Below are 25,929 nucleotides of genomic sequence, written 5' to 3' on the forward strand. Positions count from 1 at the left end.
TATTGTTCACATTTGAATTAATTTGGTTCCTGACTGAACCACTCAAAGTCCTAATGCATCTGTAAACTGAATATCACTATAAAACAATTAAAAATGCCATGTAAAATAGTACTATGTACGCATGTGTTTAATTTCACGGTTTCTTAATAGCATAACCACTTTGTCTATTTACAAATATATAAAGACTTTGCACTTTAATCTGAAATATCAAAGAGGTATTTTCAAATCGCACAATAAATATAGAACCTGTTCTGTTAAAAATCTACAGTACACTGTACATTCAAGTTGAGGCAAAAGAAGTTTTAATGCCAGCTACACTTGAGACATACATGAATGCTTCCAATAATCAACTCATTTCTAAAAGTGCTCTCTCTGTCTGTGATGAAAAGCAACATCAGGACCTAGTATTTCATTGCTATCAAAGTTTCAGACCATTGCCTCGTTCAAAGAATCCGAGTTTCTGTTACTAGAAAAATATCAAAGCTTTTATCTATTTTTAAATTATCTTCTTTCAAGAGTTGCAAGAAAAGGAGGCAAAAAAAAAATCATCTAAAAAATAAAAGCCCTGTGCACACACATACACACACACCACAACTCGGATCATCACATAACCCTCTAGAAGAACAGTCGCACTCACAGCATTCTGTTTCACTTGATGGGTTTATGAACAAATCTCTAACAGAAAACCCAGTAGGCGACCCCAGGAAGTCTAAGGCAGTTGTTCTGTGTGCAAGTTTCTACATAGGGTGCCACCTCCAGAGTCTTCCCAGGACTTTGGGCACTACTCCGTCTCTTCTCCCTCACTCTCCTCCCACTGATTTGGTTTGCTGTCTCTAGCAGGGGGTGTAGAAGCAGCACTGGAACCAGGAAAGAAAAAAAGACAACGTTACAGGAAAGAAAAAAAGACAACGTTACAACACAAATAACTACACATTCCCTTAAAAATGATGGAATAGAATAGATAGAATCACAATTCTGCTTTTATGTTATAATATTCAGTATGGCTTATCTCAATCATAAGCCTCCCGTTAGGCTTTCTGTAAGTTATTTCTGTGCTCTATAAAGAGTTTAGCATCTGCCCAGAGCAGTGGTGGCTGCCCCATCCCTGGAGGGGTTCCAGGCCAGGTTGGATGGGGCTTGGAGCCCCTGATCCAGTGGGAGGGGTCCCTGCCCATGGCAGGGGGTGGGACTGGATGGGCTTTAAGGTCCCTTCCCACCCAAACCATTCCATGATTCTAAAAATAACCATTCGCAACATCATTTCAGATACCTGTTATTTGTAATAGACTGAGGTGTCTGCTGCCAAGATTCTGCTGAAAGAGGACTACTCAGACAGTGAGGTTTTCTTTGCCGAGATGCAGATTTTGCTAACCGATTGTCTTGGTCAGGACCTGAGAGAGATACATATCATTAGTTAAACTACAATGCAACTGAAAACAACCCCCACCTCACTACAGCCTTCTCTCAGGGAGTTGTAGACCGTAATAAGGTCTCCTCTCAGCCTCCTTTTCTCCAGGCTACACAACCCTAGGTCCCTCAAGCTGCCTCTCATAACGCTTGTTCTTCAGCCCCGTTCCCAGCTCCATTCTCCTCCTCTGGACCTGCTCCAGCACTGTTCTTCTTGCAGTGAGGGGCTTATACTGAACCCTGGATTCAAGGTGTGGCCTCACCAACACCGAGTACAGGGGCACAATCGCTTCTCTGGTCCTGCTGGCCACACTGTTTCTGATACAGGTCAGGATGCCACTGGCCTTCTTGGCCACTGCTGGCTCATATTCAGCCACTGTCAGCCAACACCCCCAGGCCCTTTTCCACCAGGCAGCTTTCCAGCCAACTCTTCCCCAAGCCTGGAGTGCTGCACAGGGTTGTTATGCCCCAAGTACAGGAACTCTGCACTTGGCCTTGCTGAACCTTGTACTGTTGGTCACAGCACATCAATCCAGCTTGTTCAGATCCCAGGTAGAGCATCCCTACCTTCAAGAAGGTCAACACTCCTGCCCAGCTTAGTGTCATCCGCAAACTTACTAAGGGTACAACCAACCCCTTCATACAGATCACTGATAAACATACTGAATAGAACTGAACCCAACGCTGAGCCCTGGGGACACCACTCGTGACTGGCCTCCAATTAGGTAAGTTCTGTTTCTTTTGTTTGGTTGGGTTTAATAATTCTGTTCATATTTGCATTATCTTGGTAACAGAGGGGAAAAGACACTACAGTAACATAATTTGAACCAATACTTGCTTCCTAAGAAGGCACTTGGGGTTGTCACGCTTTCAGAGTGCTTGTAATCAGTAGACATACTTAAGAACTGTTGCTTCAGCCACGCTCCTCTATCTTCTTCAAATGCTTTTCTCTAGGAACAGAAAGACCAGTTGACACTTACAACCACAGGAACGAGCACAGTCCACGTTAAATTGATGCTATTCCATTCAAGAAAGCAAAAGTTGGGACATGCCCATGTAATTAAGGAGAGCCAGCAGTTTAACACAGAATTAGTCATGTGAGCAAGCTTTTGAATCCAACAAGGATTAGCTGAGGAGGTATTTATTTACAAGCCAAACCCCATGGTTTGTCTCACAGAGGTCTAACCCCTTCATTTTACTCTTCTGCGCTTCAGTGACTATCGCTGCCTCCTATGCTCCCCTTCCCCTCAGTGCAACACCTCCTCTTGGGCGTAGCCCTCATTTCTAGGCAGGTGCCATTAAGGATTACTGCTTAAACTTCAGCCCAGAATCTTCTCCTAAACAGATAACAACGACACTGAAAACAGCACTGATTACTTCCATCCAAAAGTGGCACAGAAAGAAAGAGGTTGTTTCATTTTCCAATCACTCTGAGCATAGAAAAGGAAAATAATGGCTAGAAGACAATCTCTAGAAGATCCGATGGCTCTGGAGTCAAGCAACAAGCTATTTCCTCTCCAGAAACCATCAGGGAAATAGGACATCCCCATTATATAAAGTTATTCCTACTATGTCAGTAGAAAATAGAGCAAGATGAACTCCAACGCAAACTTTAAACGCCTACAAAGCTCACAGCATTGCTTCTCTTTCTATACTTAAACATTTTAACAAGCAGAAGCGTGGTAGTTATTCCTATGTTGCAACGTGGTCCTGAATATTTCTGGACAAGCAATTCTGATTTATTATCACTCAAGACTTTTAAAACTGAATTTAAGATCCGACACGAAATGCATGAACTCACGAAAATACCAATGAAACTAAATGAAAAAGCTGAAGAATGTCTATGTGTTGTGGCCTGAGTTGGTGTTACCACGTGAACCACTGTTGTGGTGCCCTACGAAGGCAGCAGTTATTTGTGTTTCTGCAAGAGTTAGTGGTTTTCACAGAAGTTCAGGAATTTGGTACCTTTGAGAATTCAACCCTGCAGTCAAACCTGACCACAATCCACACAGGCCTTCCTTTCACAGGAAACCAAGTTTCAGCAGCATTTAATAAAGCATTCTGTGAATAAGTGGACTGATTTTTAGGAGCACTTAGGCTGTTCCAATTACAGCAACTATATTTTCTGATACACACAAAGCTGGATCTATAAAAGTGCCAACTAAGTGATCTCATAAAACGACCAAAGACATGTTTTATAAAGCACTGGAATGATCTTTCTCTGTAGACGCCAGCAAAAAGATATTTTTGGATGGCTGCATGTTTGTGTGCAATAGTAAATCCACTTAATCATAACTCATCTTGCACAGGAGTTCCTATCTCCAATACCTTTCCACTTTTCTAATACCTCAAGTCCTAATCTAATAGCAGCTTCTGTAAAACTTCTTCGTTCCTTCTCAAAATTCTTTTTTTGTTCTCGGAATAGCCTCCATTCTTCCTGAAGACGCTCCTTTTCTTCCAACAAATAGCAGTCCTGTAGTAACAGCGTGGTGTCATCATCGCACGGAGACATAAGCTGCTGCTGCAGACACAAAGCAACAGACGCAAACGTTAATTTGGGACTGACTTAAACAGAATCATAGAACTGTTTGGAATGGAAGGGACCTTAAAGCCCATCCAGTTCCAACCCCCGGCCCCGGCCACTGACACCTCCCACTGGATTAGGTTGCTCCAAGCCCCATCCAACCTGGCCTTGAATACCTCCAGGGATGGGGCAGTCACGACTTCTTCGGCACCCTGGGCCAGGGCCTCCCCACCCTCAGCATGGACAATTTCTTCCTAATGTCTCATCTCAATTTTCCCCCTTCCAATTTAAAGCCATCCTCCCTCATCCTATCCCTGCACTCCCTGATCCAGAGCCCCTCCCCAGCTTTCCTGGAGCCCCTCTCAGCACTGGAAGCTGCTCTAAGGTCTCCCTGCAGCCTTCTCTTCTCCAGGCTGAACAACCCCAACTCTCTCTCTCATACAGGAGGTGCTCCAGCCCTTGGATCACCTTGGTGGCCTTCTCTGTGCCTTTCCAACAGTTCCATATCCTTATGTTGAGGATCCCAGAACGGGACACTGGACTCCAGGTGCACTCGATCTTGCTGTCTGTATCATCAATGAAAGTATTAAACAGCATTGGTCCCAGTACGGACCTCTGAGGGACACCACTTGCCATAGATCTCCATCTGGACTTTGAGCTGTTGATCACTACTCTCTGAACGCAACCATCCAACCAACTCCTCATCCATCAAACAGTCCATCCATCACACCCACACCTCTCCAATTTAGAGAGAGGGAGGACTGTGTCAAAGGCTTTACAGAAGTCCAGACAGATGACATCCATTGCTTTTCTTGTGTCCACTGATGTGGTCTCCCCATCACAGAAAGACACGAGGTTTTCTATGAGGTGCAGTACTTCCAAGGGCTCAGTTTTATCAGAAAAATAGATGAAGTTTAATATGAAAACAATGTAGTAACTATCAAGTTGATGGAGGCAGAGTCTCAGACAGCAAGCTGACCTCAGCCTTCCTCATCCTTGTTTATCCCCAAGAAGTTATTCCTACCAGGATTATAAACTCATTATATTACCAACCAACCCAGCAGCACACCTGCACTCACTCCAACCATGAAGGTATTTTGCTTAAAAAACATTATCAAAAAACAGAGAAAGGCTCCAAATTGAGAAAAGTGGCGCATTAAAAAACAAGAAGAGCTTAGATTCGGTTAAGGAAAATACAAATTAAAGTTTACTACCTGCAAAAGCTGTTGCTGAGTTTTGATCATTTCTTTACATTGCTGAATCTCCAACTCCAGCTTTTCAGTTTCCAGCTCGTGGTCCTCTCTTGAGATGACATCTTTGTCATTCAAAGCTCCTGAATGTACACGTGACACTAAGGGGAAGAAGAAAAGCTATTTAACAAACAAAATCTCTCACAGCAAGAGCAAAAGGATTGAGACTGTTCATTCTGAAAGAGACACAGTGTAAGCAAAAAGCACTTCAATTAGAGACAGGAGATCCAGAATTGGTGCTCTACATGTATAAAGCACAAAATCCTGTTCAGAAAAAATGGTAATGAAAACATAGCTGCTTCACATTCCCCAGGGTAAACCAATCATCTGCACTGCAATAAAAATATCACAGAAAACCCCACTTATTTCAACAGTGATTCAAAAGGAAAAAAAAAAAGACAACCAAAAGCTTCTTTTCAATCACATGTTCTCAGCCTGTTCTCCTGAGCCCTTTTTCCAAGGGCTCATGTGTTCATAAAAATATGACAGTAACTATATTTATCACAGATATAAAAAGAAAGCCTTTTCTTTCAAGAACTGCGAAGGAAAAATGGAGCTAACAAACAGCGTGTGCATATATGCATCCCAGCAAGGGAATGAACTGGAGAGGAATAGGACGTGTTTTGTATAATTACATACTGCTTTAATCTCATGTATTGAAGGAAAACCACTTTATGTGGGAAGGGGGAAGATTTATATCACATATTAGGAAGAAATTCTTCCCAGTGAGGGTGGGGAGCCCCTGGCCCAGGGTGCCCAGAGCAGTGGTGGCTGCCCCATCCCTGGAGGGGTTCCAGGCCAGGTTGGATGGGGCTTGGAGCCCCTGATCCAGTGGGAGGTGTCCCTGCCCATGGCAGGGGTGGGACTGGATGGGCTTTGAGGTCCCTCCCAACCCAAACCATTCTGTGATTCTATCACAGTGGCTATAACGAGCCAAGTTTTGATCCCTCCATACCAGCACTTCAACATTAATTGAATCCTAAAGGACCAGACTGCGGTCATCTCTATAAATGAAAAAGTAACCGAAGAAAACAGCAAATACCTGAAACTTACCTTGGTGCCTACAACTATTTTTCCAGTCAGTTACACCAAATAAAGTATTACTCAGAAAAAGTGTTCCTAAAATCCTTTCCATGGTATAAACATAGAGACCAACTGCTCTTTTATGTGCAACCACACACGTCTTATTCTTGACAGCAGACATCCCCGCAGCATTTGCTCGTGTGGGTAAATAATACTAGGAAAGAATTTTATATATTTTTAGCTGTCTTTTAATGCTGTTTAGCAGCTGGAAATGAGGAGAGTCCAGCACCATCCTGTCAGCTCTAGAATGCCATGAGAGGCACGGATGTTACAAGCCCAGGCTCTTGAGAAGGACTCGCATGTTTTGAATCCATTTATTTCAAACTGTTACATCTGCGTTACTTGAACATCTCAAAAAGGTGGGGACAGGGCACACACTTTAAAAGAGGAGTAATTATTTCTTCAGGACGTTGCTGTTTTGTCAGACTATAATCGGGTCCTTTCCCATGGTGTGCATTTGCAGTTAAAACTCATACAGAAAAATCAGGAGCCAATCTGACTTTCTGGAAGTCTACCAGGTCACAATTCCTCCCATTGTAGCTTCCTTGTAACTCGGATAGTCAGTAAATAAATCCTAAGAGCATGAAAGAGGGCAAATTTAGGTATTGGGAAGAAATTTGGTACTGTGAGGGTGGGGGGCCCTGGCTCAGGCTGCCCAGAGCAGTGGTGGCTGCCCCATCCCTGGAGGGGTTCCAGGCCAGGTTGGACGGGGTTTGGAGCAACTGGATCCAGGGGGAGGTGGAAGGGGGCAGAACTGGATGGGCTGTGAGGTCCCTTCCAACCCAAACCATTCCGTGACACCAAATGGAATTATCAGTAGCCTTTTGTATGTACGTATCATAAACATCACCTTGGTTATCCAGTTTTTCAACGTGGTTTTTCAACATTCTCCATTGTTTTCTGATGCTGTTGGTAAGCTGCTCTCGCACAGTTTCACAGGATAGTTCCCACATATTCTCTTTATTTAACTCTCCAATATCTTCCTCCAGGTCTGACAGCACCTGTAGAAGTAGAAATAAGAAGCTGCAAACCACCCCACCACTCCAATTGAATGTATTTGTTCATTAAAATATGTAAATGGATTTAGGCTACTGAAGAGAAGGAAAATCCTTATAACACAGCCAAGACTTTTCCACTCAGAGACTGATATTTTTACAGACATTCACAAAGCAAACCAGTACTTCTAAGCACAAAAACCTGATTCACCTAAAATACAAGCTGTGGGATAGACTATGCCTATAATACATAATTTACTTCTGCAACACTTCTCCTGTTCACATTCATGAGACAAACCTAGAAAACCTAATGAATGTCCCTATCGTGACAGAAACCTTCCCAAATCAAGAGCAGCATGAAACTAGAAGGCATGAAATAGAATGAAGGAGAAAATACACAAACTAAAACTTCATGAGGTTCAACAAGGCCAAGTGCAAGGTCCTACGCTCAGGTTGGGGCAACCCACTGTTTCGATACAGCCCTGAGGAGAAGGACTTGTGGTGCTGATCAATGAGAAGCTCGACATGAGCCAGCAACGCGCGCTCACAGCCCAAAAAGCCAATCGTGTTCTGGGCTGCATCCAAAGCAGCACGGCCAGCAGGGCCAGGGAAGGGATTCTGCCCCTTTGCTCTGCTCTCATAAGACCCCACCTGGAGTCCTGTGTCCAGTTCTGGAATCCCCAAGATAAGAAAGAGATGGAACTGTTGGAACAGGTCCAGAGGAGGCTATTTGCCCATGGCACAGGGGTTGGAACTGGTTGGGCTTTGAAGGTCCCTTCCAATTCAAACCATTCTATGGTTCTAAAACAACAGCAACAAAAAACAAACCAAAAATCCCCACACCACCCTAAACCCTTCTGAAATAACTCCACTTGGGACTTGCACCTAGTAAGCACTTCTATTATTATTCTACTACCAGGAATTACTATTGTCTAGTTCATAGCTGTTCTGCTTCATTTGGTTAATTAGTACTCTGACAAGAGGATTAATCAAAAGTTTCAGAGCAGGCTTTTAATTTTTTTCTTAATTCTTAATGCAAGAAGAGTTCATAAATACTTGTCTGATCACCCAAGAACAGTGAATTGCAGAGCTCTAAGTCCCAGTTTTCCCTTAAGTTTGCTTCAGCACAAAAGTCCATGGAGAACCCGCTCCCACAGCTGGATTTTCACCAGTGTGGTCAAGTTTGTGCCAAACCCTCCCGACCTCACTGGAATTCTAAAAGCAGAAGGGCCATTTACAGAACCGGTACCCAATGATGCTTTATACTATAAATGATACCCAACACCCATTACTGAAGATCAAGCTGCTGAGCTGTCAGAACCATTCTGGGGCTCAGCAAATGCTTCCAAGATGGCTCAGAAATACAGACTGAAGGTACAGCAACTTGAGCAGGACACGGGACCTTCTGAAATAGCAAGTACGGGATTCCACCAAAACAGCACCGTGTCAGGCTCCATCTACATGTATTCTTACATCCCAACGCATGCTATTTACTGGAACAGAATATACTTCATAATACATTGTTGTGGTTTGAGCTAAAGCAGAAACAGTTTTCTGACTTTAACTCCGTCTCGTCTAAGTAATTTCACTTTCTGAAAGTTTAACGCATGTTTTTCAGAGTGGTTCTCTCTAGCAGTGATCACACGGGGCACTGGGATGCAGAAAGGCCACTGCCTGTACAATTCTTATACAATCCAAGGCCATCCCGGAGCTGGTGGAGCTGTAAGTCAAAGAGGCAAAAAAAGGTTGCACCTGCAGAGAAGGGCCGACAGGAGAGGTGACCCCAAACTGACCAACAGTGTTCCACCCCATACACATCATACTGTGTATAAAACAGATCACGAGGGTCTCTCACATTTCTTCAATGCTTGATGTCCAGTGAGGACCTCATCTGTCTGCCCACAAATCCATGCATTCCTGAATCCAATTCCTGAGCTCAGCTCCCTCCTAACCTTGGACCCTCTCCCTCAGGTCTTCTCTGCAGCATTTATAGTGACCTATGGTTATCGAGGGGTGGGGTGGGGGTGCACTCTCCCATTTGTACATATTTTATTACTTTCTTCTTATTTTCATCATGATTATTTCATTAAAACTGTAGTTTTAGTTTCCAACCTGCAAGCCTTTTTTCTTCTCATTTCCCTTTCCCTGGAGGTGAGGAAGAAGGGAATTGGTTGCCCAAGTGCTCAGTTTTAGCAGCTGAAATTAGCGGGGCCACAGCTAAACAGTAACATCTATTCTGTAGAGTATCCATATTTTCTTAATAGTCTATTGCAAATACACCATCCACCTTGCATGATTCCTAGAACCTAGCTTTCACGCAGGTTGTCTGTATTCAACTCTTCCTTACACCCAGGGACACTTACTGTTAAGAGAAAGCTCAGTTAACATTCTAGATTATTCCCTACTTCACTCCGACGTCAAAACAGAACTGCAACTTCTAGCAGGGAATCAGCAAAAGGAATAAACCCGATAGTGAAGGTACAGCACGTTGTCACATCGAAATAAAATATCCTGTGTGAGCTAAGAAATACTTGGAACCTGGAAACAAACTAACAAACCAGACCTTTTTAGTTGGAAATCAAACATTTTCCTTGAGCAGCTCTGCGTAAGGAACTGCCAACTACTCTAATCCTTGGACTATAGCAGTGGACCCTAACTACATGTCCTCCACCCCCAGGGATTCTCCAGCTTGGTTTCCATGCTTTAGCACCTTGGAAGCGAGCTTAACATCTTGGTATGGAAGGCAGACAAAAATCCAAAGTGCATTGTTATACAGAATTACACACCTATTGCATTTGAAATTCTAAGTACGTTCTCATTGACCATCTGGGAAGTACACACTGGGTATTGCTTACAGACAGCAGAACATTTAACCACCGAGAGCTTTCAAGCACAGCGCTGGATGTGCAATCCACTACAGGCATTGCAAGAAGTCTTTTTTTCCCCCCCCCGATAATTAAGTCACTCCAGCACTGTGCCGAACATCCCCACAGATTTCATTTGATCTGAAGAATACTCACTGGCCCATCTTCAGACCTTTCTTTAGGTTTCTGTTTCTGGGGTGGGAGAAGTGAAATAATCTCTTTCTTCATTTGCTGCAGAACTTTTTTCAGCTCGGCATTTTCCACTAAAAGCTGTTTTTGGCGTTGTTCGAAATCACTTAACAGAACTTTGTACATTTCCTCTTCATTTCTGGAAGCGGAAATCTTACAGTAAGAACGAGACAGCAGCAACGTCCGCTTCAATTAATGTTGTTCTAAAACAACTACCTGGCTTCTGTCTTATCAGTCCTCCATGCACCTCTCTTCCCATCAGCTCTACCAACATAATTTAGAACTTCCATAGCTACAAATGAAAAGGATATTTCAAAGCGTGAAACAACATGCAAGTATATAAAAATCCAGATGACACTGCATTTACACGTAGTTATTATCAAGAGAACACATTACCCAAACATCCCTCTCAACCTTCAGACCCACATGACACCACACGGCTCTGCTTAATGAAGGAAGATAGTGAAGGAAAGTAAACTTGTGTTTGAATACTCATGGAAGGATATATTCTAATCCCGTTTCATCTTTTTTTATACGTTTTTTAACGGCCCCTTCATCCCTATTTCAGCTTTTTTTTAAACACTCGGGTATCAACTCTAACCTCTCTTCCGGCAATAATGCCAGTTGTATCTCCAGTTTACAGTAAGCAATGTTAGGTGTTTCACATGGTGTTCTTTGGAACAAAGTAGCTTCTCTGTCTGCTTTTACAAATGAACAATGGAAAATAAGCAAAACACTATCACCACAGCTTAGCTGCCAAGTTCAGTTCTAGCTGAACTGAACGATCAGCGATCAGGCAAACAGGAACCAGCTCTAAAACCCTGTTATTTTGACCTCACTGATACTTGAGCTAGTGTTAACCAACTGGAGGCAAGAGCGTGCTAAACCATCGCACCCATTTTGCTGACCTCAGGGTTCTAGGGATTACCAAGCTGACACCTCAAGACCTGCAGCCAAAGTCAGTGTTCCTACTACAGTGTCCTAACCTGGTTAGGCTCGCTCACAAGCGGTTTCAAGAACGTGAATAGTTTTCTTCAGGTTTGGTTCCCTAAACCAGCTCACAGCATCCACTACAGGTGACAAATCGCTCAGTGTTTTGAGGGGGCGTGAAAGATAAGAGGGGAAGAGCAGGACTTCCCTTCCACAGGGCGGAAAAACTACTCTAAGGCCAGAGAGATGAACCAAAAATCACAGTATTTCTTTCAATTACATAGCACTAAAAGCTATTTTTATTGAAACGCCACAAAAAAACTACACTCGTGCCAAACAGCACTAATTAATGTGTTGAACACAAGTTGTGGGGTGCAGTAGAACATGAGTATTCACATCATAACGGAGATTTCTCCATAGCGCTAGATGTTCTGCCTATCTTGCGTTCCTTCCTCTCTAAAACTTCTCATCTCATTGCGAACACAAGCAGACTGTGGGACCTCTCAAGGGGAAAAGCACTCACAGTGTTCCTTTCCCATTGTAACAGGGCATAACACAGTGTTTATGACATTACCCACAGCCCTTGTGATGGCAGCAGCAGCAAGAAAGTAAAAGAGAGAGAGCTCCAGCTTAGGAATTGATTCCAAGTAGTTCTCCCTAGCAGAAATCAGAGTCATTTGTACGGAACAGACCTTTGGCATCGCCTCCAACCATACCTGTCGAACACTAAATCATATCTCTGATCACATCTACTCATCTTTTAAATCCCTCCAGGGATGGGACTCCACTACTGCTCAGGACAACCCCCCTTATTTTGTAAAGAACTCAGTCTTGCTTTGTGCTCGATAAACTATTTTATGAAACACAAGAAAAAATTTGCCTTACACAGTCAGCTGACGTGAAATATTACATCTTTTATGTAATATATTAATTAAAAAAAAAAATCTACAAGAGGAGGGCCATACTGACTTTACCCAGAACCAAACTTAAACATTTTTAACATACAGAACACGCTATTTCGCTCCAGTGAAATTCAGAGCTACTCACCTATCTTTTTGTCCTTTTTGTTCATGACTAATTGATGCAAGCGTTCTTTCAATTTGTTGTATTCTCTTTCTTTCCTCTTCATATCATGATTGTACTGTGTAGCTCTACTTGAAATTATATTCTGTAGCTTCTGTACCTGAAGAAATTTTTTTGTTGCATTGTTTTTAACCAAAGCATAAACACATAACAGTTCTTCAGAAAACAAAACAAATAAAGCAAAGGAAATGACACTTCTATCAAACCGCATTTCTGGTGAAAGGAAGTGACAAAAAGAATCTGAACTCGCACAAACCCACAGATTCCGACCTCAAATTTCTCGAGGAATTCAGTTTTTCTGCAGAAACCAACGCTAAGCAACATGCTTAGAGTATTACAGCTCATCTGAAATACAACTGAACTCACGTTCTGGCAATTCACACAGCCTTCTTGAATGCCTTAAACTAATAGAGCAGAGAAAGACATCTCTTTGGCTTCAACAACTAACTCAGGATACGGTTTTACTGTAACTCTAAAGGATACTTGTACGGTCTACACTAAAAAATAAACTCTTCTTTTGGTGAGCAGGATGCTGGAAGGCAGACTATTCTATTCATTCTAAAAGAACATTAAAACATATAGAGCACATTCTTAGCCTGTATTGTCAATAATTTTTTTTAAACCATCTTTTAAACCAATAAACCATATTTTAACCTTAAAATATTTAGTATGTTGTATGCGTGTAAGCAGTTTTTCTGCTGGAAATTTAGATGCTCCAATATACAAGGAGTACCCCACCCTTCTTACTGGTCTTTTGTGGTCCTCTAAAACATCATCACAAAAGAAGCTCCTACGCATGTAGGTCTGAGAGTGGCTGAATCCTGTTGCCTCTTCCTACTTCTTTATATTCTTAAACATTTAAGATAATGGCTATACTTTAAATTATAGGAAGTCTCAGAAAAACTGCACACGTGCCTCTCTGCAGTATTTACTCTCTACCATCACTGTAATTTGGACCTATCCCTTACAGAACCTATTTATCCATAAAATCATCACGATACCCAACATCTACGTAACGATGTAAGAGAATGTAAAAGCAACTCACTTCATCCTTTTCATTTTTAAGTAACTGGTGCAAATTCCTGTTCTTGGTTTGCAGTTGTCTGTCTCTTTCCTGAAGTCCAACTATTTCCCTTTTAGAAAGTTCCAACTGCTCCTAGAAAAAGCGTTGATAGTTCAGTAAGGATTAATAGAAAGGATTACAAAAACAAAACAAAAAAACCCCAAAACTGTCAGACAACCTAACTTGAGGCAAGTTTGTCTATACATTTGATCTCAGATGGTTTGGGGATGATCTTGCGTTCTCAGTGACAAGTTACTTGTATTTTCTGGTGCAAGTATGACTCTCCAGGACAAGAAATGTAATCTCCATTTACAAGAAAACAGAGCCTTAGTTTGGTATTTAAAAGTTATCACTTTCACAGTCAAGATTCTGTAAGTATATGTGTGCTTTGCGAGTGAGAAGGATACTAAGCAACGTGTGTGAATTTGGGACTATAGCTTTACTGGACTGTTCACCCAACAGATCTGCAAACTGTGACCACAGCAAAGCAAGTAGGACACTTCACTGCCATAGAGAGTAACTACAGGCAGATGATTTAATTCTAACAAATCATGCATAAACTAGTATTTTAGAAATCTTTTTCCACAAACGGGAGACTCAAACCTGGAACTGCCAACCTAAATGACAGAGCCCAACACTACAAATAAGCCCTTTTCCTTCCTATGTGTAGGGAGCTACAAATGAGTAAAGATGTTCAAGCAACAAGAACGTCCAAGCAAATCAAACCTCAATATAAGTTAGAAAATAGTGGAAGTCAAGAGGATTGCTGCACGGTACCTGAAAATTTACATGAGAAATGTTAAGAGCTGACAGGTAAGCTAAATGCCCTGGAATTGAAGTATTTCCATCACCATCCCACCTCATCTGAGAGCCATCTGTCTAAGGGAAGTAAACAGTATTCCGGAACTTAACATTATAGTGTTTGTATAAAAATGAGGGCTGTTACACATGATTTTTTTAATGTCACATCAAAATGCTTCTACATGGATGACCAATCTCAGCAGCAATATTTGTCAAGGAATGCATTCTGGGCAGCCCTAGTGAAAAACATACCTTGAACACCCTAAATCAGGGCTTATTTTCTTGAAAGAAACTTATTTTCTTGACAGAATCAAGGGGAAAGGCAGTAAGAACAGGACTGCGCATACAAGCACCCATGAAGTACTACAGGCTATGAGCTCCCGATACATCAGCTACCCCAGAGAAAAGCCTTGTGCATGTATTTATCCTGTGACAAACGCAGCTTTAGTAACTTCAGTTTTGCCAACAGTTTCTGAGAAGTTCTCACAAAGAGACATTGTAGTCAGCTATCCAAGGAATCCGGCCACAAAAAAACCCACAAGGGCAAAGCTACTGATACGGACTGGTAACAACCGTCTGACCACACTAGAAACGCTACCTACACTCTTACTGGGTACAATTATATTGGTAATTTATCTTCTAGAGCTCGGCACATCCTTTTCTGCGATGCTGAACAATGCGAAGTGTTTAACATTCTCAGCCACCGCATGCATTAACTCTTCCAATCTGAGGTCTTCCCTATTCCTTGATTAAAGGGACCATAATTCTTAATATTTTTTCAGCTCTCTCATGAATTCGTGTTTTGTTAACTTTAAGGAGATTTCAAATGGAAAAACAAACCTTAAAGAACACCCCAAAAAACCACATAAAAATACAATTGCAGACTAGTACCGGGGAGAAAACAGAAAAGCACTCACTTATGAATATGCAATCTGTTAAACATAAGTGCTACATAATACGGGTGGAATTATCTTGTTCTCTACCTTTAGTTTAGCATAGCAGTTCTGCAAGTGATCCATATCGCTACCCAGTTTCAGATGCTGCATTTCGACTTCTTCCTGAGCTCGAAGGTTCTTGTGCTGCAGTACAAGCAATTCATTCATGCAATTTATGACAGATATTAAATTTAACTCTCTTCCTCTGGGCTCCGCAAAAATAGAAGGAAATCCCAATGTTGTCAATTCCTGGTAAAAGACAAGGCAGGGAATAAATAACTGGATTGATCTCTCGATTCTCCAGAGAGAGAGAAACAACACAAGGTTAAAGCCGATACGACAAAAAAGTAAACCCTATTCCTCACCAACTTTGGCCTCTGAGCACTAAGAAGCCTTCTTAATCCATTGAATCTTTAGCATCACAATTGATTTAATGTCAGCTTCATAAAAGCTCCAATAAACAAGAACACCCGGCTTACCCTGTCGAGATAGGACAGGCTCTGCTCAATATTCTCCTCCGTGCAGAAGGCACTGAAAAAGGTGTGCATGCTTTTGGATGAAGGCAGTGGCAAGCGCAGCACTTGAGAGTTCATGCCTGGGGAAGAGATCCTTCTTTCCGAGGTATATTGAAAAATATTTTTGCCATCTAAAAGTCAAAATCATGAAGAAATAAGTCAGGGCTAATAGTTTAGGGCACACAACCTACAAAAAAAAACACCAAATCCCTAACTATTCAAATTATTTACAGAAATCTACAGCTCTAGAGGTTAGAATTTTCTCTAGAATAACACACTAAGCAATTCACAATAAAACATGGATAAGCGTCCACTGAAAATGTAAAGATTCAGTAACATTAAGGTATTATCTTTTAGATTTTACTTGTCCACCTAGAAAAAACTACCCAACCTTTCCTCCCAACTGCCCCACAAACACACAATTTGGGGTTTTTTCGCTACACAGGTACAAACGCCGTGCACTTAGTGAGAATTGTTACAGAATGTCTGATATTCTTATTCATATTAAGCATACACTATAATTTACTCTTCCACTACCGAGAAGCAGGGAAGAAAATATTTACTCCTTTAATAAATTTGTAATCAATTTATGAGGCAAAAGAACATCAAACGAGGAAAAAAGTCCCTGAAAATGCAAATTAGCCTGAAACAGAAGATTGAAAAAAAAAGAGAAGTGTGATTGAGAAGTCTTAGAATCTTTATATGTGTATATGTGTGTACACACATATATAGATATATATACACATATATATAGATATGTACACACACATATATATATATATGAAAATAAGTAATTTAGAGCAGCGTTTCTGTAAGGACTCAATCCAAAACAAAACACTGTATACTACATATTTAAAATTCTTCTTAACTAGTCAAGTAGACGATGCATGAAAATCCACTCTCTCTCTTCACCAGCTATAACATCACCAATAAAGTTAGAAAATCCACCAAAAAAAAAAATCACAATATTACCGGTTTACCTGATGGCAGCACTGGCACAGTAACAGTCTTCCAGTCTCCCATAGCAACACAGACAGGCAGAGTACCTGAGCAACTGGTTCAGCAGTGAAATATTGAGTAAAATCGCTGGCAACGTGTGTTACGTAGGCATCTCCTAAAATAGCACCAGCATTTTAGATTAACAATAGCAGCCAATACAGTTGGAAGATTAAAGCGGGCACAGAAGAGCGACTATTGGACTTGAGCCACGTGAAACTTTTCTACTTCCTTACAGAGCATTTGGAACACGTTAAACGTAGCAAGTACCACACTGTAAAAACAATACATCTATGTATTTAGCTAGGCTTAAACTTAACTAAGTCTTGTAAACCATTAACTAAAGCTAAAATGCCACGTGCAAATGAAAATAATAAAGACCGTGTAGGTAACCCAACTGTTCCTGTTGATACACACCAGAGAAAACACAGCAAGCCAAATATTAGATATTTTCCTGCCACATAACTATTTTAGTACGACCAATGTAAGCAAAGTTTTAACATAAGACTGGGATTATTAAAATATAATCCCATAAGAGTGGGATTATTACTCAAAAATAAGGATAATGAGGGCTCTAGAGAAGACAGACCAGCAAAGAGAGGGCAAATTTTTCTTAGCCTGGAGAAGAGGAGGCTGAGGGGAGACCTTATTACTCTCTACAACTGCCTGAAAGGAGGTTGTGGAGAGGAGGGTGCTGGGCTCTTCTCCCAAGTGACAGGGGACAGGACAAGAGGAATGGCCTCAAGCTCTGCCAGGGGAGGTTCAGGTTGGATATCAGAAAAAAATTCTTCACAGAAAGAGTCATTGGGTACTGGAACAGCTGCCCAGGGAGGTGGTCGAGTCGCCTTCCCTGGAGGTGTTTAAGGAATGGATGGATGAAGTGCTGAGGGACATGGTTTAGGGAGTGTTAGGAACGGTTGGACTCGATGATCCAGTGGGTCCTTTCCAACCTTGTGATTCTGTGATTCTGTGTAAATGAACTTCTGGTTAATATTTAACCATTCAATTTAACTTAACCTATACATGAGTTACATCGTCTTTCCCAGGCCAGTTGTTTGCTTTGTTGCAGAAGCTCTAAAATTGTTGAGGAGCACCAAGAGGAGAAGCCTCACCTGGTTGGCACAGCCACTCAGGAACAGCACAGGCCCTCTGGAAACCAAAGAGAAGTCACACACTTGTAAGAAAGAACAAACCTATCGTCCCTTCGTACCTCCACCACCCAGAAAGAAGGCAAAGACTAGCATGAGAGCTACCACACCGCTGGGAACTTAAACCAGCTCGGATGCTTTAGATCGGAGAGCGTAACCCATCACCTCTTACGCGAGCAATGATACTTAAGGGAAACAACCGTTCCACCTGATGGGAAAGGTGGCCCAATTTTCCCCCCCATCATTTAACACTTTGGAACAAAACCTCCAGTCTGTTTGTAGAGTTTCAGAGCACTGGGAGGTTTTCCCCTAACTCCCTCCCCACTAATCTTCCAATAAACACTCCCTGGATAAATAACTTAAAAGTTTTAGTGTCAAAAAACTTTAGATTTTCATTACTGTGGAAAAAGCTATCATTTGGTAAAAAAAAAAAAAAGGAAATAGAAGCGGGGAATGTGCTCTGTTATGAAAAAGATCTCTTGAGAACACAGAGTGAGATTCCTTCCCGAGATTTCAAAGCACAGCACAGTGCTTACAGCAAGATCAGGTTTTTAAGAGCTCACACTGGTGCGCAGCCACGGTACAGAATGCTCAGCACTAGAAAACAAAACACCCAGCTGAAGGAATATTTCTTTTTCCAAGGAAATTTAGGAACCTGGGAGGTAAACAGCTATTCCTCAGATGAGCTGAAAGCTTGCACAAACTACTAAGTTACATATCAGAAAGCACACATAAGGCAGCAAGAAAACACTACAACAACCATGGGGCTCTTCTTGCTTAAAGTGCGTTTTCTGCTCTCTCTGTCCATATTATTTATACATATTTTTCAATTTGCCCCTCCTGATAAACCGAGATGTCCAGAAATGAACAAAGGTTCAGATATTAAAGACAGGAGCTGACTTCAATAGCAGAAATCTGCAAGGCAATCTCTCCTTTTTTTTCCCCACTCATCCAAAACAACCGTGCTTTTAAACATGGAATTCCGAGTCAAACTGCAGATTAGGAAGAGAAACTTCTTACACGTTAGAGCTTTGTTTCTGTTGGATCCATCAGATGGAGAAGCCTGCAAACGTAAGGGAAAAAGAAGGTAAATTAAGCTACAGGTTTATTCTCGACTGGGCTGGCAGTGCTGCTGTCTAAAAAGGTATTTCAAAAGGTTAGGAGACACAAGATACACAAATTCCATTAAGGATTGTGGAAAGCACACAAAAATACTCCTCACATTTCAGATATGCTGTTACCTTCAAACAAACCAGCTTTTATTCTTTAAGAGGCTGCATACCCACCGCGAGATCTTATCACCCAAATTCCCACAACGTGCAGTCGTTCCACCCCACTGGTCTCTCCGCAGCGACAATGCCATCCTGACACCACATCCATCACCCCAAACAATGTTTAACTGGAAGCAGATCAGGACTGGTCCAGGTGCAGGAAGGTAATGATTGTCTAAATTGTAGCCCTGCGATCTGCACACAGATTCACTCAGTGGAGATGCTTTATGAAGACTAAAGCAGCGACACGCTGTTTCTAGGGACACTGAGAAGAGGACATAAAGAAAATCAAGGCACAAACTCAGGCTCAGAACGATGTCTCACAAAGAGAAAGGAAGAACACATGGGCCATACAATAAAGTCCAGAATACGCAACTATGTTCTCAAACTAATCAACCTTGAAGGCTCCAGAGCCTTTTGTCTTGAAAAGACCACCTGCAGTCGCACTATTTAATATATCCGATTAAAATCGGCCCTCAGTAATTTCAATTTCAGACTCAGAAAATTCCTTCAGCTATTAAGCCAAAAGTATCTTAAATTGTTATGTGGCAAACAAGTGCAGTGGCTTTGAAGCAGTAATCATTGCAGAGTCGTCAGCAGTTTGTACTTGAATCATCTCTGCAGACTGTATTTAGAATTAAACCCAGTTATGCAGGACGAGACAATCCCGTGTCAGCTGCAGGAGGGAATGCTGCAAGCCTTTAGTCTCATGCTAAGATCATCTCATCAGTTCCACGTGGCTTCCACTGCCGGTTCAGGACCTCAGTCGTGAACTCTAAAGCTATTTAGTGATTAAGATCCCGCAGATACATTTCCTTCCCAGTCTAAGCAGTTCCTCTGGAGCAGCACCGCTCAAAATAGCCTCGTTGAAGTATGCAAGAGCTAATGATGAGCATTCCTGATGAAGACCATGTGGATGCAAAGTTAATTTAGATCCTCTCTATTCAGAAGGGGCTCTTCACCCTCAGTAGCTGAAGCGCTCGCTTCACCACCGTAACACGGAGGGAATGTACTCATGAAGAGGAAGAAAACGGATAACTCTGAAGCACTATTTTGTGTAATCGGGGAAGAATAAAATACATAAGGTAGAAAAGCACTTTAGGGATCTCCCTAGGCAACACAGGAAGGTAACACAGACGTAGTGAGAAGGTTTAGTGTTTTGGTTTGGGTCTATTTTTTAACTCCCTCATCAAACGCCGGTTGGGAAAGCACATGGAAAAACGCAAAAAAAAATAATATCAAGTTTTGGTGCCTCCGAGCATCTCCTACTGATGTCAAAAAGCTGACTGACTGCGAGTGGGAGAGAAAAGAATTGCTGAAAACCCAAACTGCAGTTACCTACTCAATGATTTCCCTTCTGCGCCCATTCTCTGCACACGGGGATTTGTCACAGTTACTTCACCCACAGATTTGATGACTTGGCTCCAAAACCTGTAACAACCCAGTGTTCGCCAGATATTATTCTGCCCAATGGCAACGTCTCTTCCTGTTCCAAGCAAGAAATTCCTGGAGTGGAGAAGATGTAGGTGGATTGTCAGAAAAAGAGCGCCTGGGACTCAATTTCGAAGGCGCGAACTGAACAGCAGTCGTTTCCTACAAAGAAATGTAAAACCCAACAAACAAGCGAAAGGCGGCTGAGGGAACTGAGGTGGTTTAGCCTGAAGAAAGGAAGGCTGAGGGGAGACCTCATCACTGCCTGAAAGGAGGTTGTATTAAGGTGGGTCCTGGACTCTCCTCCCAAGTGACAGGTGATAGGATGAGAAGGAATAGCCCCAGGTTGGGCAGGAGTGGTTTGGAGTGCGCATCAGGAAAATTTCTGCAACAAAATTCATTAATAAACACACGTTTCTTTTAAAACACAAGTTTAACCTAAACTTCAAAAAAAAGAGGTACATTTCACAAACCCAGAAAGCTGAAAGGAGCTGTTCTTAAAATTATTGTTTTGGGGGGACAGGGATGGATTGATAATGAAGATGCTGAGATTCAAGACAGAAATCTGATTAAGCAAGCTTGAGTTCAGACTGTATCACACCTCCAAGGTCATTAGCAGTAAGCAGTTGGATTACAAACTTCACACAGCGCAGCATACTTGAGATTTCTTCGTATCATGCTTAAACTTGCAGAGGAGCTGTAACTGGGTTTGTAAAACTCATTCAGGCAATCAGAAGAGAAGAGCACTGCGCTGCGATCGTGTTACACCATCTGGTCAGCGCTAACCGACACAGGGTGTGACACAAGTGGGAAACGCATGATCTGGTAACCCAGAAAGCTTTCCGCCCCCACCGTGACACGGAGGACAGGGAAAAGTAATTTTTGAAGAGGTGGTTTCTACCTGCCCCGAATACCGCAAGGGCTTAGAAAAAAAAAAAATTTAAAGCCAGCATCAACCAGAAATTGTCAAAACATCCTCTGCTGTAAGGACAGGCTGAGAGAGTGGGGAGGGTTGAACCTGAAGAAGAGAAGGTTTCAGGGAGACTTCAGAGCAGCTTCTAAGACTGAAAGGGGCTCCAGGAAAGCTGGGGAGGGACTTAACAAGGGCACAGAGTGGTAGGATGAGGGGGAATGGCTTTAAATTGGAAGGGGGGAGACTTAGGTTAGACATTAGGAAGAAATATCATGAGGGTGGAGAGGCCCTGGCCCAGGTTGCCCAGAGCAGCGGTGGCTGCCCCATCCCTGGAGGGGTTCCAGGCCAGGTTGGATGGGGCTTGGAGCCCCTAATCCCATAGGAGGTGTCCCTGCCCATGGATGGTGGAACTGGATGGGCTTTAAGGTCCCTTCCAACCCAAACCATTCTGTGCTCCCTTCTCTGTGTCTTTCAAATACTACTGCAAGTTGTGACATGTATACATTTCAACTTAGTTACCTTTCAAATGCTTAGTTCGCATTTTCTTAAAGGCAATACGCTTCCTTCTACTAAATTACACCCCAAAAGAAGCCGTGAACCTACTTAAAGCTTTTACATTTGTCCAGTAATCCACAGATGCCACACAGATGGCTCTCATCCGGATAAAACAAAGACATTGTCACTATGTAAATTGAGGGTATACACCAGTCATGACATTGCAGGTTTACAAACACACCCCTGATGAAGTCATAACACCTGTACTTGTTTTATTTCACATAACCACAAAAGCCCTTGTGTTTCCTCCCTAGAGTTTCAGCAGTTATTCTCTCTCTACAGCTGTTTTAATAACAGTTCACAGTTAGCACTAAAATACACACATAATATCCAGCGACATCGACACAATTGAAAGAATTCCTTCCTCTAAAATTCAGTTTTACTCACCTTTATTTGATATCGTAATTTTAATGTCGGGTCTTGCAATCAAAGCAGACCCCGGATCTTTCAGCCCAAACTTACAAGATTGTGGCAATTTAATCATTATTCTATTATTGCAAAATGGGGGTGGCGGAATCCCTACACTTATCCACATTCTGTGGGAATGTTAATGCCAAATTTCCAGCTAAACTTCTCAGGAGTGTTAAAAGTAGTGTGAAAAGGCAAATCAACCCCCGCAGCCTGTGTGTTTATGTCTCCATTCTGAGCGTACCACCATCAGGAGATCCCAACTACATTTCTCTGTTCATTTTTACTTAAAAAATAAATTATTCTTTTTTAAAAAATCAAGTTTTAAGAAAATAAATATTTATTTCATCTTCAACACATACAGCCACAAACGCTCACATCTGATAAAATTCAATGCTTGGTGACTGTTCTGTCATGGCCTTCACCTCAAACACTCAGGTTACAAGGAACAGAATCTGATCCACTACTTCAAGATTCAACTTTACCTTTTTACATACACAAATGACTGAAATTCTGTTAATGCAATCACTGAAAAAACCAAACACATGGAAATGCTTCCTCTGGCTCCCAAATTCCTACCCTATTTTGACCACCACAGAGCTTGACATTAGCATTTCCCTATTCCTAAACAACAGCACTGTCTTTGTTAATCTTCTGACCTGCATTCCTCTGTTTGCATTCCCAAACCACTTATTCCACACAGCTGGAGTGGAACATTTCACTACCAAACCTCTCCATGTCACAGATACCCAAAGAGGAAAACGTCAGTAACTGTCTTCTGCAGTTCCTCCTCCTCCTCCTTTTCCAATCAACTTGAGCCAAACTTTATAGATTGGAAAAATACCAAACCCCACCCACCCTGACTAATTCCTAAAGTTGGGAATATTTACTGGGCAGCTCCAGAACCGGCATTCTAGATCTCAGAAAGGAAGAAAAACTATTTCTTTAGCACATAACCTCTACGTTAAATCGGGCATGGAATGGAAGACGATAACTCTAAATTGCTCTAAAGATCGCCAGGGAATTCAAGGAATGGTTTGCCCGTAAATTCTAGGTTTCTATGGAGCAAAGCAAGTGTCAGAGAACAAACTTTGTAGTTGCAAAGAAATAGGACTGGTGAAATGTCAGCGTAGTTTCCTTTGAAGGACCACCACCACTGCGGTGCTCTGGAAGAAGGAATAAGCCAACACAGCCCAGCAAGACAGCATAATTGCATCTCCAAAAAGCATCACTTCACCATGTTTTCTACCAATAGCTCTTAAACTAAGATGTCACTGGATTTATTAATGACTGATTAGAGATAGGAAAGGGGCAAAGTGTAGGAAGTAAGTTAATGATAGCATATCACGTGCAAGACCCAAAGAGAAAAAAAATGCAATCACTGAAAAAACCTGAAACACAGGGAAATGTTGCACCTGGCTCCCAAATTCCTGCCCCATTTTGAACTAACAGCATAGAGCTTCACATCAGCATCTCCCTATTCCTAAACAACAGCACTATTTTTGTGACCCAAAGAACCCCAAAGGGACCCGTGCGGACACCTCTGCTGTTCAATTCCATTTAAATAGGTGGCAAGCGGTTAAGTGAGAAAGCTCATGTTCTATACAGAGTTATTCGGGAAAAATAAACACCCAGACTGAGGAGGCACTGCAGAAGGTGCTCACACTGAGCAAATGGATGACAAAAATCAGCAGCTGAAATTCCACGTTCGTAAATGCAAACCAACAGAATGAAAAAGAAAACTCCGCTATGTACTCAAACCAACAGCCTCCAGTTCGGTATTAGCATGCAAGAAGAGATCCCAGAGCCACTGGGATCAGTCCGCTGAAAATAACAGCTGATCGCAGGCAGTTAACACAACACCGGAGCAGAAGGCAGACGAGAGACCATCATAAAGCCCCTGTATGAACATCCCCTGCTTAAATATCACGTGCAGGTACAACCCTGCCTGTGGAAAAGAAGAGATCTGAAAGCGGTGTGAGAAGACCAACCGGTGCTTTCCTACAAAAAGCTAATAAGCTACAGCTTTTCAGCTACGAGAGGCAACAGATAATTATTCATTGCTTGTTTTAACAGAACAGTCATGCAGAATGAAATGAAACATTCAGCAGAAGAGCTGGGAAATAAGAGCATTTATTCCATATAAAACACAACTAAACTGTAGACTCGCATCGCTGTGAGGTGCTGTGAACGCTAAATATACAACCTGGCTCCAATTCATTAAAAAAAAAAAACCCCAAAAAATCCCTATCCATCAGCAGCTATTAAATGTAAAGAGAGAGATACAACCTCTGCTTGCAAATCCTTCAGCTCCAGACTGCAGCGTAATGGGAGGATACACGGATGAAAGCATCGCTGTACGGACAACCTATACTCAGGATCTTTTCCCTTAGCACCTGCTTGCCAGCCCCCTTCGGAGCAAGCTATCACCTACTATGAGCCTGGAATTACCCTCTCCTATGCTCTCTTCAGCCCAAATGATGGCTGATATTGGTCCCATAACCCTAAAAAACCAACCAACCGAGAAAGAACGTTTCTCTCTCTGAATACTTCCAATCCCAAATCCACGTGAAGGGTATCAAATCATTTCTCCAAGTCTCCCTTCTAAGTTTACTACTAAAATTCACCTAACACATTCACATCTTGCTCCGCGTGGCTCCTGTTTTAAGCCATTGCCCCCAAAATTCCTACTAAACCTTCGCAGCCTACGGAGCCCCATGGAACGACTTCATCGATGGCAGCGTTCTACACAAACAGGGCACACAGCAATGATGACAAACCAAGCTCGCAACGCGTCTTTGAGCTTTGAACTGACACGGGCTCTGCTGCAAATCAAGGGAAAATATTTTGAAATCATGCAATAATAAGCTGAATTTTGCAAAGGACCCTCTCTCTCTCTCCCCTCTCCCATCACGTGGAGCCACCAGCTGAACACGAGCAGGGAGAGGCTGGGGAGGGGCTCCCCTACCAGGGAGTGCAGGGATAGGGCAGTTCTACGCTGGAAGAAGGGGGATTTTGGTAAGAAGTGAGGAAGAAATGTCCCACTGTGAGGGTGGGGAGGCACCGGCACAGGTTGTTTGCAGAGGCTGCAGCAAGTCCCATCCCTGGAGGTGTTCAAGGCCAGGTAGGATGGGGCTTGGAGCAACCTGAGCCAGGGGGAGGGGGTTGCAACGAAGTGGGCTTTGAGGTCCCTTCCAGTCCAAACCACTCCATGATTCCACGAGCAATTCCCTGAGTGCGGAGAAAGCTTTTGCACCTCTCACCTCTTGCAGCTCCACAGACACCAACCAGACGCTGAGCCTTGCAGCAAGGAGGGGGTGGGAACCAGCAAAGCCAAGCTCTCCCGTGTCCCCAAGGATCCTCCTGAGCCTGGCAAGAAGGAGCACAAGTCAGCATCCCCAGCTCGGCAGCCAGAGAGGCTCCCCCGGTGCACGCTGAGCCCTCCCCATTGCAACCCCGCTGCCTCAGCTCCTCACCGGCCGCTGCCCGCAGGAACCCTCCCCAGCCCCGCCGGTGAGGGGGAGGAGAAGGAGGAGCCTCCACCTGCTGCAGCGAGGGGAAAGGAGGA

At 42.7% G+C, this 25,929-nt stretch overlaps 1 protein-coding gene across 3 annotated transcripts; it reads right to left on the minus strand.

The window, feature by feature from the left end:
• SSX2IP (SSX family member 2 interacting protein) lies at positions 1 to 25,929 on the minus strand. 3 transcript variants are annotated; one of them, XM_054073627.1, is made up of 17 exons: positions 25,838 to 25,929; positions 25,625 to 25,730; positions 18,804 to 18,846; positions 17,748 to 17,784; positions 16,620 to 16,753; positions 15,604 to 15,770; positions 15,173 to 15,373; positions 13,371 to 13,481; positions 12,290 to 12,425; positions 10,529 to 10,604; positions 10,280 to 10,451; positions 7,115 to 7,265; positions 5,146 to 5,282; positions 3,755 to 3,928; positions 2,306 to 2,357; positions 1,271 to 1,391; positions 1 to 857 (listed from the first exon to the last, which is right to left on the minus strand). In XM_054073627.1, the coding sequence occupies exons 5-17, from the start codon at positions 16,660 to 16,662 to the stop codon at positions 782 to 784; spliced, it is 1,617 nt and encodes a 538-aa protein (XP_053929602.1). In that variant the 5' UTR covers positions 16,663 to 16,753; positions 17,748 to 17,784; positions 18,804 to 18,846; positions 25,625 to 25,730; positions 25,838 to 25,929; the 3' UTR covers positions 1 to 781. The 3 variants fall into 3 exon arrangements, with proteins under 3 accessions (XP_053929602.1, XP_053929601.1, XP_009554600.2); XM_054073626.1 differs by having other exon boundaries at positions 2,246 to 2,357; positions 25,838 to 25,927; XM_009556305.2 differs by lacking the exon at positions 25,838 to 25,929 and having other exon boundaries at positions 2,246 to 2,357; positions 25,625 to 25,829.

The sequence above is a fragment of the Cuculus canorus genome, chromosome 8 (genome assembly GCF_017976375.1).
Source record: "Cuculus canorus isolate bCucCan1 chromosome 8, bCucCan1.pri, whole genome shotgun sequence".
Classification (NCBI taxonomy): Eukaryota; Metazoa; Chordata; class Aves; order Cuculiformes; family Cuculidae; genus Cuculus; species Cuculus canorus.